We start from the raw sequence: 14,226 nt of genomic DNA, 5'->3' as shown, positions 1-14,226 counted from the left end.
GAAACCAATAGATCAAACTTTTTATGTTGAAACAAAATCTAAGTTCAGTCAATAAATTCTATGCTCACTATGATTAAATATGACCTTTTCCTCTGAATAGTGAAGAAAAGCACCATAAATTGACAAGTGATTATAAATATAGATTAAATTGTAATGCCATTTTAATTTCTCAGTAAAAGAAATCTCCTAAAAGGGTCAAACTGCCTCATCTCATCCACAGGACCATGGTACATACCTACAATTGTAATTTTAATTGCTATACAATGCATTTGGAGAATTTCAGAAGAGTAGAATGTTTCACCATCTGTGTCAAATGTACAGTATAGAGATGCAACCAATTTTTACATGCCTACTCAGCAAAGTCTGTCTTCTAAGCAAGCACTTAGGGAACAGAAACACGCAAACTGCTTTGTGGAACTCCCTCATGTAAAATGGCTTTGCAAAATCAGCTTTGTAGCATTGCTTTGTTTCTCAGTAATCTCTTGCCTCTGGTTTGTGCCATGCCTTGGAAAACAAGACCATGTCCTAAACCAACAAGCTTAAGAGTGGAAGTCTGTCGGAAATGAAGCACAAACAGTGCAGGGATTTACTAAAAGTCAATCTGTTTGGCTTACATATTCCACACTCTGGTTTTCTCACTCATTTTTTAAGAACTACCCCGCCAGTGTGAACTGTGAAAACTAACACCCCAACATTTGAAGACTGTTATATAGGTTGCAAATGCCAATATATGGAAATAAGAAAACAGCAGAAGTACTACATGCCGTGAAACTTTAACTATGTCCTTATTCAGGACTTGGAAGAAGATTATATAGAAAAACTGCATGTACGGGGTAATTTGAAAGTCCAGCATAAAAATGCAGAGTCATAAAAGACCAGAATTTTATGCCTAATTCATAATTTTTCAGTTACTGAATTTTTGAGCCCTGAATCTTGCAAAATACATAAAGCTCCTTCAGAGAGAAAAGTGCAGCTGGGGCAGTGAGGCAGTGGTACAAAGGCAATCCTATTTTAAAAGAGAAAATGTAAGCAAATATGTAAACTGTAAGGAATACGTAAGCAAAGAACTTAATAATCCTTCTGTTTCTTCAATCCTGAAGCTTCAGATTCTCAGTAGCGGTTTTACAGATACCACAAGCATACCTTAGCTTGCAGAAGAAAGCCATTAGCCTAACTAGACCCTGAACAAGGAGGATTTGCTCTCCCTCTCTTCCGGAGCTGCAGTTTCTCACCTCTGCTCTGGGCGGTATGAGGGACTTCCCGGAGTGGAAAAAGGCTGACGGGAGAACATGTCTGGCAGAAGCACAAACAGTTTGGGAAATCCCCTTCTCCAGAAGTTCCTGCTGTTCTAATAGTTTAGCATTTTTCCAGAGCTGCTCTTTTGGTCCAGTCTCTAAATGTTCATTTATCTGGGGGAGCAAAATGTCAGGATTTCTTGAAAGCACAAGGAAGAACACAAGGTAACATGCAACAGTTCGTATTTCAGCCAGACTGAAAAGCAACAAACAGGAATGCCTGCTTTCCTCATTTTGTCCCTTCTATTCTTGAAATGGCTGCTACAAAACCATGAAAGTCTTTGAGCTCATTTAAATAATTTTAAAAATCACTCCTGTGAGACTTGTATAACAGACCCGTTAGGGTTTCATATAGCACATTAGGCTGTATGTTAAGTGCTGAGGTTTTCAGGCTTCTGGATCAGAAAAAGAAGAGGCATTTGAATGGGCATGGGATATTTAAAAAAAGCCCAAACAACGAAATCAGAGATCAGGAACGATATTCAACATCAGAGGTGGGAGATTAGAAATTCACAGTCTTTTTGCAAATTCTCAGGCTTGTTGCTGGAGAAAAACCTCCACATTTTGTCATGGTGTCCAACAGGCTGTGCTGAAGTGACTCGATTTTATCTGCTCTTTAAACCAACACAATCAACAGAAGTCTCAGTTGTGTCTTGTCCAAAGACTGGCTACCCATTCCAATTTGATGCAGACACTCTTCCCTGTGATGGCGCAACTGTTCACGTAGCCAGCAAGATGCACAGAGTGGATAGGGGTTGTTGGGGCTGGGTGAGTCCCCAGACCACCTGAGCACAAGGAACATCAGGGCCAGCACAAGGAGGAGGAGAAGGAGGCCAGAGTGTAGAGCTGAGAAACCATGGTCATTGGAGAACAACTGGTTTCAGTGGCTATATGATGGTTTACTGATCATGAAGGTATGGCATTACTCCAGCAGCAGAGTGTCCAATGGAAAAAAAAATAGTCTTTCTTTTGTTGTTTGCTATCCAACTGAAGAATTACAGCCTCGGATAAAGTCACAGTCCCTGGCCTCTTCCTATCACTGGCTACTTGGCTTGAGAAAACATAACCAACAGCATGGTATCCTAGAACTTAAACTACTCTTTTATTTGTGTTTTGGGCATTATTAGATCTCATTTGCTCTAATATTTCCAGTTTAGACTCAGCTTTATAAACTGAGCAATTCATGTTTGGAGAGAACAAAAACTGTTCACTCCAGCACTGCCCACCAATTTTCATTGTGGCCTCTGGTCTTGTTCTCTCTAATTTGGGAGTCCCACAGCAAACAAAACTATAAAAGTGTACTGAAAAAAAATGGGTTTTCTAAAAAGATTGATAGAAAAATCACAGTACTCCACTTCTGAATATAAATTGTGACTATAACACACAAAAGAACAAAAGGCACTCTTGTAGTAATTCAACTGAGGAATTATTTTAGAAGGAGAGTAATCATTCTTGTCTGTAGTACTCAATTAATATTAATTGTAAGAAAAAGCTTATTAGGAATATTTAAATTTTAAAGTCCCCTTGTGCAAGCATATCTGAATTCCCAGAAGCTAGTTATAGTGCAAAGTGTATTAATTAAAATGCCACTTTGGGAAATCCTTCTTTATCCAATGTTCATCATTAAAATGAAACATAGTGAACAGGTTTTGATTTTCTATAAAGATTTTATTCATCGTGACAGGGATTCAAATGTGAAGAAGAGCATTTGAAATGTTAATAAAATTCTGATCATTTTACAGCACTTAGTCCTTTCAAGACACTTCTGCTCCAAATGCAGGATTTGCACAGCTTTGCCAAGATCCAGAGCAATGCATTGTCAAATTCTGGATCCCAGAGTCACTTTCTAAAGTGACTTAAAATTTGGAGTGCTTCAGTTTAGGGATTTTTCTATACTGCTATATAGAGTAAGCCATTTTTATTCCACAGCTCCTATTGGCCCGTCTAAACTGCTTATAAGACTCATAGCCCATTTCCCGCAGCAGCCCTCCTGACTGTGACTGTTGGCCATACGCATATTTCTAAAGGCCAGAATTCTCTCCCCGTTGCATTTTACTAAACAGGCCCTGTGATCAATACGTGCCTTTCAGATGATCTCTGTCACACGAGGAGCTGCATGACAAACAGGGCTTATACATAGGAGATGGCTCAAGTTTGTTGTGTGACCAGTCAGGCTCTGCCACTTGCGAACTTCACGCCCAGGGAAAGAGACAACCTCACGTATCAGTAATACACCTGGGACCTGTGAGCCCTCCAGTTGTTCTGCAAGAGGCCCTGACATATTCTGGCAGAAAGATTTCGTACCACTGCTTCCCTGCGTTTTGAAATTCAGGACCTTTTCAAACCCCAGATAGCGATTCCACTAGGCACTTTTGAAGACGTTGCCTTCTGCAACTAAACATCCAGACCAAGCTGTAAGTTTTATCTATGCCCACAAGCAGTAGGGAAAATGGGTCTTCATAATTTATCACAAACTCATAACGTACGACTCACAAGTTCTCCCTGCGGGAAGACTCCTCCTTTTTTACCAACTAGAACTGAAACACCATCTCTTTACTGGCCAGCAGAAAGAGACCTGAGTCTTCCTGGAAATTGTGTCTAAATCTAAAGTGGCATCTCTGGACTCCTGCTTAACGTCTGCACTTCCATCAAATTACCTTGAACCTCTCTTCTTTGGAATTCCTTCTGGAATTTGGTCACTGGTAGTCATATCTATGTTAGTTTTGTATTTCAGTTCTTTAAAACAAGTGTGAACAAGGAAGATGAGAGTTTTACATTTAGAGCTGTATTTACTTGGTCCTTCTCAGAAATACTGAGGATTCTGAACAGAAGGTGTTCAAATTATATTACTCTCTAGAGGCAAAAATTCCTGTCATCACTGCTGCCTCTGCAAAACAACTGATACGAAAAAGGAGCTAAATATATACATGGTGCCTACAAGCTTACCATAACATAGCAAATGTAACCTAAGATGCATTAGTAGAAATACTCCCAGCAGAGGCAAAGAACTCTCAGCAATGCAGTAAGATCACCTCTGATGGACAGTTTAAGATTCTGATCATGTATGAAATATGAACTAACATGGCATAGGTGCAAGGGTACTGTGATGACTATGGAAATGGAAAGCACAGTTTCTGAGGATAGTTTAGAAGAGCTCTACTTTGTTTAGGCTAACAAGCCAAACACTGAAACAGAATGCATGGTAATTGCCTGAAGCAGAGCAGACACAAACAATACGGACAGTGTTTAAGCCAGAAATCAATGTTGGCACAAGCATACATGGTGCAAACCAGCAATTAATAAATTTAGCATATAATTTAGAAAAAAAAATTACCATAATGTTATAGGAATGTAATTGCAGAACAGACTTGCATTTGGAGTAGTAGGTCTACAGCAGAATACCCCAGGCTTGGGGTTTTTTTCTCAGCATGGAGCTAAGGTAAATTTATGAAGGCATTCATGTGGCATGGTGGCTATGGTAAGAGGACTTGTCCCCTGTTGCCCACATGGACATCACAATTAAAAGACAGCGGCTTTTCAGCACCAAGAGTCTTTTAAGGTCCACTGTCCGTATGCACAGTTACTCAACGAATGTGCACACACCAGCCCCCAGAGCCAGGAGAACCTTTTGCATTTCAGCAGAATGGCCAGTTGCCCGTTCATTTTATCAGCCAGCTCTTATTTCTTTCACTTCTCAGGTGAGTAATGGGATGACAAAGTCAATCAACGGCATCGTTGCAGAGCAAAACTCAGCAGTATCTTGGTTTTCCGTAGAAGATTCAGCCGCAAGAAATCTCAGGTAGGATCTGACCACTCTAATGCGGGTGATGACTATTTACTCGTCTCTCAACTCGAAACAGGCATTACGTTTGACCGTGCAAGGAAGTGCGCTTCTGATACACTGCCCGAACAGCTAGTTAGACAGCAAATGCTTGCTAGCTATGGGCTCAAGTTTTATGTCAAAGATGTAATAGATAATTTGCAAAGTTTAGGACTCCGCAACATGGTGGCAAACTAGTTCCTTCTGGCATGGCCTGTAATTTTATAAGCATCAGCTCTACAGATCAAAGGCAAATCTAAATGCGTTTTTAGTATGGTTCTAAACTACCTAGAAAAACTGCAGCTAGAATTATCACATATATTCAAACTTTTGGTCTCAAAGGATGATTTTAATTGTATATTAATCATGGTTTACACGCTGGCTGTTTGGCGTGCAGCATCTGGATCTATTTGTCCTGTGCTAAGGGGATGCAGAGAAGGCAACATGATCATAATCTTTGATTTAATTCAGGTTTTATGTATTTGTTTTGCTTTCTTTGAGTTGCATTCCCAGATGTCCCGTGATTGGGACAGTAACTGTGATTCTAAGGACAAACCAACCTGTATCAACCAACTTGTCTAGAATAAGAAGAGAGATGATTTGCATGTGCCTGTAAGGGAAGTAGTAAAAGCTGTAAGATTTATTGTAGTTTATATAGAAAAACTTTATTAGTTGCTCACAGCATATCGCCACAAGAAAGACAAATAAAAGATCTTAAGCATTAATTCTCAAATAATGTCTTGAAGAAAAAAGTCTTGACATTCTTTTGTTGCTACAATGTGGAGAGCTCTTGTAAAAGAAATGGGAGAAGTTGTATCAAGTATTATTAATATTCATTAATCAACAGCAACTTAGCAGTACTATTTCCCAAGAACATCCACTATTCCAATGTTAGCCTGTAGCAGGAGATACTCTCAGACACAAGTTTTATATTAGCATCTCTTTCAGTCATGAAAATAACAGGAGGGGAAAAGGGGGCGGAATCCATTGCCCGCCATTATTTTCAGGCCATGACGCTGAAATTCATTTTTAGTGGTTTTCCTGCGATTGTCCGTGGTGTTCCCGCAAGCAATGAGGCACCCACCACAGCCACGGCCACGGTGACGGCCAGGGCCCCGGCCTGCGCCGCGCCCCAGCGCCCCTCGGCTCGGCCCCGGGGTGCTGAGGGCGGCGGGGCCCCGGCGCCATCGCGGCCGCTGCCGGGAGGCTCCACCTGGGCCGGGCGGGGTGGAGCGGGGCTCGGGGCCGGCGGGCTTGCGAGCCGGTAAGGTGGGGTCGGGAGGGCGAGGAGGAAGGCTCGGGGACGACGACCGGCGCTGCAGGCGGGGCCCGCGGGGGAGGCCCGCCCGCCCGGCCGCGTCGCCCGGCCAATGGGAGCGGCGGTTGTTAGCGGGCCGGGAGGTGGCGGCGTTGCCACAGCAGCGGCGGGGCGGGAGGCGGCGATCGGGCTGCGCCATGGAGGGGCTGGAAGGTGAGGGGCAGCGGCGGGGGGTCCCCTCCCTTCGGCCTGAGCGAGCTGGGCCCGGGCGGAGCGCGTCGCGCCTTGGTGCTGTGGCGGGGCGAGCTTGGGCGGTGGTGGGAGCTGCGTCCCGGGCACCGCCTTCCCCCTTCTCGGAGCCCCCCTGAGGCGGCCGGGAGTGCTGGGGGAGTGGGGGGGGGCCGACGGGGCTGGAGTGCCGCAGAATCGGGGCGGCGAGCAGAGCCGGGGGGCGGCGGGCAGGCGGGGCCGGCCTGGCTGCGCTTTGTCTGGGGCGCTGCCCGGCTCCGGCAGCCGAGCCCCGGACGCGGCCGTTCACCGCCGGCCCCGTCGTGCCGCGGCCGGGCTCGGGGCGCGGTGAGGGGGCCTCGGTGATCCTCCTTGGGCGGCGGGTGCGCTGGGGGGGCGTATGGCATCGGGTCCTGCGGGCCTGGTTGGCAGGCATCCAGCTCTTGTACGCGGAAGGCTGAGGTGGGCGTCGAGGTACGCTGATAACGCTATAGGGAAGCGTTGAGTGCGGTGGAGACTAGGTATGTATTCGCTGACAGAGTATTTGCAACTTTATCCTGTGCCAGTTGTGTTAATGAAGATACCATCACCCTCCAGAGTGTCCGTCATTGGCCAGGTATCAGCTTGGAATTTGTGAGGTTACAGCTTGCTAGCTGAGCATTTTGGTAGGTCTGTCGTTACTGTGTTGTGCAAGTTGTTTTAATCATATTACTTTAAAAAACAAAACAAAACAACCTATTCTGAGTAACTATCACAAAACAGTCATTAAGCCTTCTGTGCTCTGCTTCACTAGAGGTAATTAAGTGCTCAAATAGGAGTGAGCACAAACTAGTCTTTGTTCTTTATCCCTCCTAGCACAGTTGGAGAAGGGAAGTAATTCTCGTTGAATACACATCTACTGTCTTCAGAAGATTTTACAGTCATCAGACTGTTCCTATGCCTAGTGACTTCATCAAGACTATAAATTTGAACAACATGTTTTGTTATTAAAATGCCAAAAGGTTCTCTTTTATTTGATTTACTCATTATGCTTTGCTGACTATTAATGCCATTTAAATTTGAAAGGTGGTGTCCAGCATTTATCAAATAATCCTTTATCAGGCATTCCAGCTCTCATGACAATCCTGTGACAATTGTGCGTTGCCTGTCCAGAAGGGAAATCTTGCTTGAATTTTGAGTCAGCTATGTGTTTGACTGCAGTTGCGACTGCGTATCATCTGCAGCCCATCCAATGGATTTGCCTGTGAGCTAATTTAGCAAGGCCAGCTATGCCAGCTGTGTCGTATAAGCTCTGACACCTTCATAAAGGAGGGTGGGAATAAAGCAGATCTACGGATAACAGCAGAAGCCTGAAAAACTGTGTCATTCTTGCAGCAGAATTTGTCCAACTCGAAATGGTTTTGCTGGAAATGGTTTACATTTTGTTTGTGTTTCAGTAGGTACTGGGAGTGGTGGGAGGAACGATATCGTAGGTGAAATCTCATGTTTACCCTGTGAACCATTTCTTGAAAGTACTTTCAAAAGCTAGACCTTATCAAAGCATTTTTCCATTATGTTCCTTCTGAACACTCAAGATTAGTTTGGGGATAGCACAGGTAATAAGCCATTTCTAAAACTTAAGATGTCCTTGCATTGTGAACGCTCATACCCACAGTTCTCCAGCATCCTTGAATGCTAAAGTTCTTGAAACTGAAGAATATAATATTTTGCATTTTTGTGGTTCACTTTGTGCTATGTTTTTCTTTCTCTAAACAAATTGCTACCACATAAAGTACTTCCATTTTTGCTTCAAAACATTTGAAGCAAGTGGGTTTGCTTTTATTTACAATTTTCCAGTTTAACTTGTCTATCTTGATGCATATTAGGTTAGGCTCAGGTGAAGTTTCTGTAGAAAGGTTATCCCAAGACAGGAAAAAAGTAGGCAAAACCAGGAAGAACAATGAATTATTTCACTGGGTGTTATGCTTTTTTCCAGTCATTGCTCCACTGGCAACTCAGAAGACGGTTGCTGGTTGCCATTTTAGATTGAACTTGTGTTTAGAAGCACAGTTGCACAGTCATACCCATCCGGCATGGAAGCATGGGCTGCTTCTGACATCTGGTCGGTCGGCTCCCTCTCTGTGTTAGTGCTTAGCAAAATCAATTCCCAGAGCTGATTTGTACGGTAGGTCCTGGCAGCTGTGCGTGAGGGACATGATTATGATGGAGGGCAGGACTTTGTCTTTTGGCCGCAGTCTGCTGGTATGCTTTTATGACTGTGGAAGACCCCCTCGGGCTCAGGATGCTTGGCCTGGACTTTGTCTTTCCTTTTCTGAGGCTCTGCATTGCAGATACAAGATCTGTTTTATTTCTGTTTATTTAAGCATGCTATTAATAAGGTAGAGCTCTACCCAGTTTATAATGATTCTTTCCGTAATGTGGAGTGTTGAATGCGTATTAGTTGGCTTGTGGAGCTGCATTAGTGACATTAAAAAAAGCTAAATAATGTTTCCACTTTTGCAGTTGCATTTTCTCACAAGGTGCAAGTTTAAATGTTCAGTGAAATGGCAAAGTAGGTTTCTGTGCAACTTAAATCTTTCTTCTAAAATTTACTTTGGTTGCTTTTTTTATGTCTTTTGCTGTATGATTTTGTTTGTGTATCAATATTGTTTTATTACTAGATGGATACTGAAAGTCAAATTTATAGCTTTCAAGTTTTATAAAAGGAATCAGTGCACGCTTGTCATTACAGGTGACAAATTGGATGTTAAATCTCAAGTAGCTAGCTCAGCCTTTGTTACTTTGTAGCCTGTGTGCTGTTGGACTGTTTCTCAAGTTTCATTTAACTTACTGGTGAAAATACTTAGAGCAATAGGCTGGCTGTGCCTGAAAATGTGTTGATCTCTAAGGTGAGTTTAATAATCCTTTCCTGAGTAATTCACCATGTGCTGAATCTCAGGACCATTTTTGATGGGTTAACGTGTGCTTGTTGCTTTCACTGCTGGATGGCAAGAAAAAAGCCGTCACATTGGCATGTTTGTTGCCCTCTGTTTTGCTTGAAGGAGATGGAGGAGGGGATCCAAGCACTGAATTCCTGAGTTCATTTAAGCTGTAGCAGTCCAATGGTGGTGTTTGATCGGCTTCTCTCCAGTCTGTTGTTTTTTCTGGGAGGATGCCGGCAACAGCTGCTCGAGCTGACTAAATGCCGCTTCCCACACTTGTTCACAGCCCGTCCCAGCGGGTCGGGAGTGCTGCTGACTAAGGATTAAGGGGCAGAGGGGCAGCTGTGTCCAAGGGCACAAGTCCAGCTCTCTGTGGTAGGTAATGGCAGCACTTATCCAGCCCCAGCCTTCTCCTTCAGCCTGTGCTCTAGCAGCCAGGGAAGGCTGGTTGTGGTTGGAGAGGGATGGGTGGCTGCTTGCTCAGAAATAGCCTGCAGTCTCAAACCCAGAGCTTTCCCTTGCAGATGCCAGGTAGGGACTACTGTGATTAAACATTTAGACTCTGAGCAGTCTGGGTGTGCCCTTGAGGTCTCATGAAAATAAGGCTCGTTATATAGTGTCTTCTGAGAGCTGAGCTCTATGCTGTAATAGCATTTCTCCCTGGACCCTTCACTGGCACTGATAAGGTCGATGATGTCCCTCTCTACCCCAAACGGTGCAGACATTCTAGTTTGGGCTTTTATGTTAGGACTGTTTAAAGTAAGTGCTTACACTTGCTTTGACAGAATTTCTGAGTAAGCTAATGCCCAGTCTTTTTTTTCCTAATAGTTTAGAAAAGTATTTCTGTTTTGAAAACAAAAAATAACATATTAACAAGTCCCTTTAAAAAAATATAATATTAATGTGCTTCCGTTTAGTGTTCATCTTTGTCTTGTCTCACAGGATGCATGCAGCAGCTTCCTTATTTTGGCAGCCATTTTCTTAAGTTCCATTTCAGAGAGGCCCCTGCCTTTTTGGAGCAATTCAGCTTTTTTAGTTTTGGGATTTTTTTTATAAGTATCTGATATGTCCAACAGAAGGAAGAACTAAGCTTATGGTACTATTCTTAAATCAGCAAGTTTGAAACTATTAAAGATTGAAATGCAAACCTAATATAAATGTATATTCTTTTTAAGGTGTTTCTCTCTGGTAGCCATTAAAACACAATGATAAATATGACTTTTCACTGAAGTGCTGTGTTTCACTAGGCATACTTGCACCTCTGTTAAGTGATGTGATTTTGACATTTAATACTCTGTATAATTGTGGTCAATGTCTTTTTCTAAGGAAAATATGTTTTTATTTTTCATTAATTTTAAGTTTTTGGGAAGAAACTGAAATTAAATGTTCTACATAAGGAAAAATTCTGAAAGCTAAGTTTAGGCTGATATGATAGGGGAAGTGCGCTATCAGAATGTTTCGCCTTTAAAGGAAAGGAAGTAATATATATAGGTAGGAATTTGAGTGTTTCAGATTAGTTTCTCCAGTACCTTGGAACCAATAGATTTTATACCCTTTTCTGCAGTTTTTGTAGAATTCTTGTATTTTTAACTTGAATTGCAGAAACTAGACTGATCTAGTAATTGAATTCAATTGACTGAATATAGCAGAAAGATGGATGTATTTTACCTACACACACACACACATGATATGGTTGTTAACGAAAGCAGTTGTTGCATTTCAGTAAATCTAGTTCCAGAAGTATCTGAAGCAGTTGACTGGAGGGGTTGAGGAGTGGGCTTACTTTTTCAAGAAATTTTGGGGTGGGGAGCAAACTAGCAATCAATATATTATAAATGAAGTTTATTATCAAAATTATTTTTAACACTGTATTTTATTGTTAGCCAAGTAATAATCTGATGGGCAAGCAGTCTTGGATTGGGATTGCGCTGTCCAATTACATTTGGGTAGTAGAGTATGTAAGTCCAGGAATTGCTCTAGGGGGTCACTGGTGCAAAGCAGTCTTGGTTTAAGGCTAGCATGAGAATGCTCATCTTTGCTTGACTGCCTGCTTAGTCGTATGGTGCTCGTAGACTGGTACAGCAGAACAGTGAGTTTATGATGCCAGAGCAGAATTGTGTAACATGTATGTAGATTTTACAGGTCGCATGCTTTCTAGTGGCTTTAGTTGATCTTAAAGGTCGTTAATAGAAAACCAGAGAGTGTATCTGGAAGTCAGATCGATCAAATAGTGCCTTTGGTTTTGTTGTGTTTCCATATGCATTATAAGGGAAGCTCTCGTAGATTTTTCTGGGTAATCATCACTACTGAGTGCCTCTCTAAAGTGCCTGTACATTAACACTCACAGTATGGGAACAAATGGGAGGAACTGGAGGTCTGTATGCAGTTGCATGGCTATGATTGTGCTGGGATCATGTGTTAGGTGGTAGAACAGCTCACAGGACTGCAACATTGTGGTGGATGAATACAGGTTCTTCAGGAAGCACCAGCTGGATGGCAAGGAGAGAGGTTGCCCTTTATGTGGGAGAGCAGTGAGAATGCATGGAGCTTTGTGGAGCCACCTGGGAGCTTATAGAGCAGGGTTAGCAGGGAGACCAATGTCGGAAATGTTGTTGTGGGTGTCTGCTACAAACCACCTGATCAGGAAGATGATGAGTCCTCCTCCAGATAACTGGAAGGAGCCTCATATTCCCAGACCCTGGTCCTTATGAGAGACTTGAACTACCCAGTACCTGCTGGGGGACAAATCAGCAAGGCACAAGCAATCTATGAGACTTCTGATATGCTTTGACAACAAATTGCTGAACCAGGTGATCGAGGAACTGACAACGGGATGTACTCCTGCTGGATTTCATACCTACAAACAAGTGAGATGTGATGGTCAGGGGCAGCCTTACCTGCAGTAACCATGGGCTGACTGAATTCAGGATCCTGAGAGGAGGGAGCCAGGCAAAGAGTAAGATCTCAGCCCTGGGCTTCAGGAGACTAGGCTTTGTCTTGTTTAGGGATCTGCTTGGAAGAATCCCGTGAGGTGTGGCCCTAGAGAGGAGTCCAGGAGAACTAGTTATTTTAAAGGATGAGTAGTGTGACACTGTTGTGTTTTCACATGAGAACTTACGCTTCATAAGAGGAAGGGAGTCAAGCAGGACAGACAGTTACAGAAAAAGGGAGTATGCCATGATGCAGATTGTGCGTGTGCTATTACAACCATTCTTGACTGCGTGCAATGCATTTTTCAGTCACAAAAAACCTTCTTCACAGAATCCTCCTACAGGTTGTCACTTTGAGGCAGTGGTGCTTTCCTTGATAGTAATACAGAAGTCACCACCATCAGTCTCATGTTCAATGCAATAACAGTAATTTTGGAAAATATAATGCAGTTCCATTGTCAGGCTGAAGAGGTGATATAAAAACATGGAGACGTACTATGAAAGTCTTACGCAAGCTTTTCAGTTTGAAGGAATGGAAGTTATGCTCCTTTTTGTTATCTTTTTGAAGCAGAAGTGATAGGTTTATACAAGATTAGACTACATTGTCAATACAGAAGTCGAAAAGAATTCATGGGGCTTTCCTCTAAAATTAGGGGTAGCTAGATAAAAGTAGACTAGTTTGTTATTTGTTGTACAACTGCAAATAACCTAATGGCATAAAAAATTCAAAGTATGTGAAAAGTTGAATACTAAGAGAAAGAGCTTACCATGATTTCTTCTTCCGGCAAACTGTGGAGTAGCATAGGTGAGAAGGGATTTGCCTGGCAGGGTAAATTGTGCATGTTGTCAATTATCAAGCAAGCTTTATCAAAGTATGGCAAGTACTGCCTGATGTTAAGCAGTATGATGTATTTGTTTGACTTTCATTTGCATTTTAGAATTCACTTTTGCAAAATAATAAAAACTTGCAAAACTTACACCCTACTTTTTCAGTTCTTATTGGTATACTTTTTTCTACTTTTGTACATTCATCTCTTCATTATTTTATTTCATAGAATCATTAAGGTTGGAAAAGACCTCCAAGATCATCAAGTGCAACCATCCACCCAACAACACCATGCCTGCTAAAGTATTTCCTGAAATGCTGTATCTACATGTTTTTTGAACACCTCCAGGGCTGGTGATTCCACCACTTCCCTGGACAGCCTGGTCCAATGCCTGACCACTCTCAGTAAAGAAATTTTTCCTAATATCCTGTCTAAACCTCCCCTGATGCAGCTTGAGGCCATTTGCTCTCGTCGTATTGCTAGTTAGTTGGGAGAAGAGACCAACGCCTGCCTCACTACAACCTCCTTTCAAGTAGTTGTAGAGAGTGATAAAGTTCCCCCTCAGCCTTCTCCAGACTAAACAGCCCCAGCTCCCGCAGCTGCTCCGCACAAGACTTGTTCTCTAGACCCTTCACCAGCGTCATTGCCCTTCTCTGGACATGCTCCAGCACCTCAATGTCCTTTGTGTAGTGAGGGGCCCAAAACTGAATACAGTACTTGAGGTGCAGCCTCACCAGTGTTGAGTACAGGGGTAGGATCACCTCCCTACTCCTGCTGGCCACACTGTTCCTGATACAAGCCAGGGTGCCGTTGGTCTTCTTGGCCACCTGGGCACACTGCTGGCTCATGTTCAGCCAGCTGTCAATCAACAACACAAGGTCCTTTTCCAACAGGCAGCTTTCCAACCACTCCTCCCCAAGGCTGTAGCGTTGCCTCGGGTTGTTGTG

At 43.0% G+C, this 14,226-nt stretch overlaps 1 protein-coding gene across 3 annotated transcripts in view; it reads left to right on the top strand.

The window, feature by feature from the left end:
- Positions 1 to 6,477: 6,477 nt before the first annotated feature.
- The window catches only part of ZC2HC1A (zinc finger C2HC-type containing 1A), a 41,832-nt gene continuing 34,083 nt past the window's right edge, over positions 6,478 to 14,226 (top strand). For 2 of the 3 annotated variants that reach the window (XM_075415968.1, XM_075415966.1), the window contains exon 1: positions 6,478 to 6,586. In XM_075415968.1, coding sequence (XP_075272083.1) covers positions 6,571 to 6,586 — 16 coding nt within the window. In that variant the 5' untranslated portion in view covers positions 6,478 to 6,570. The remainder of the gene's footprint in view (positions 6,587 to 14,226) is intronic. The other variant, XM_075415967.1, reaches the window with a different exon arrangement.

The sequence above is a fragment of the Opisthocomus hoazin genome, chromosome 3, assembly GCF_030867145.1.
Source record: "Opisthocomus hoazin isolate bOpiHoa1 chromosome 3, bOpiHoa1.hap1, whole genome shotgun sequence".
Lineage (NCBI taxonomy): Eukaryota > Metazoa > Chordata > Aves > Opisthocomiformes > Opisthocomidae > Opisthocomus > Opisthocomus hoazin.
This window is presented reverse-complemented; position numbering and strand designations above follow the sequence as displayed.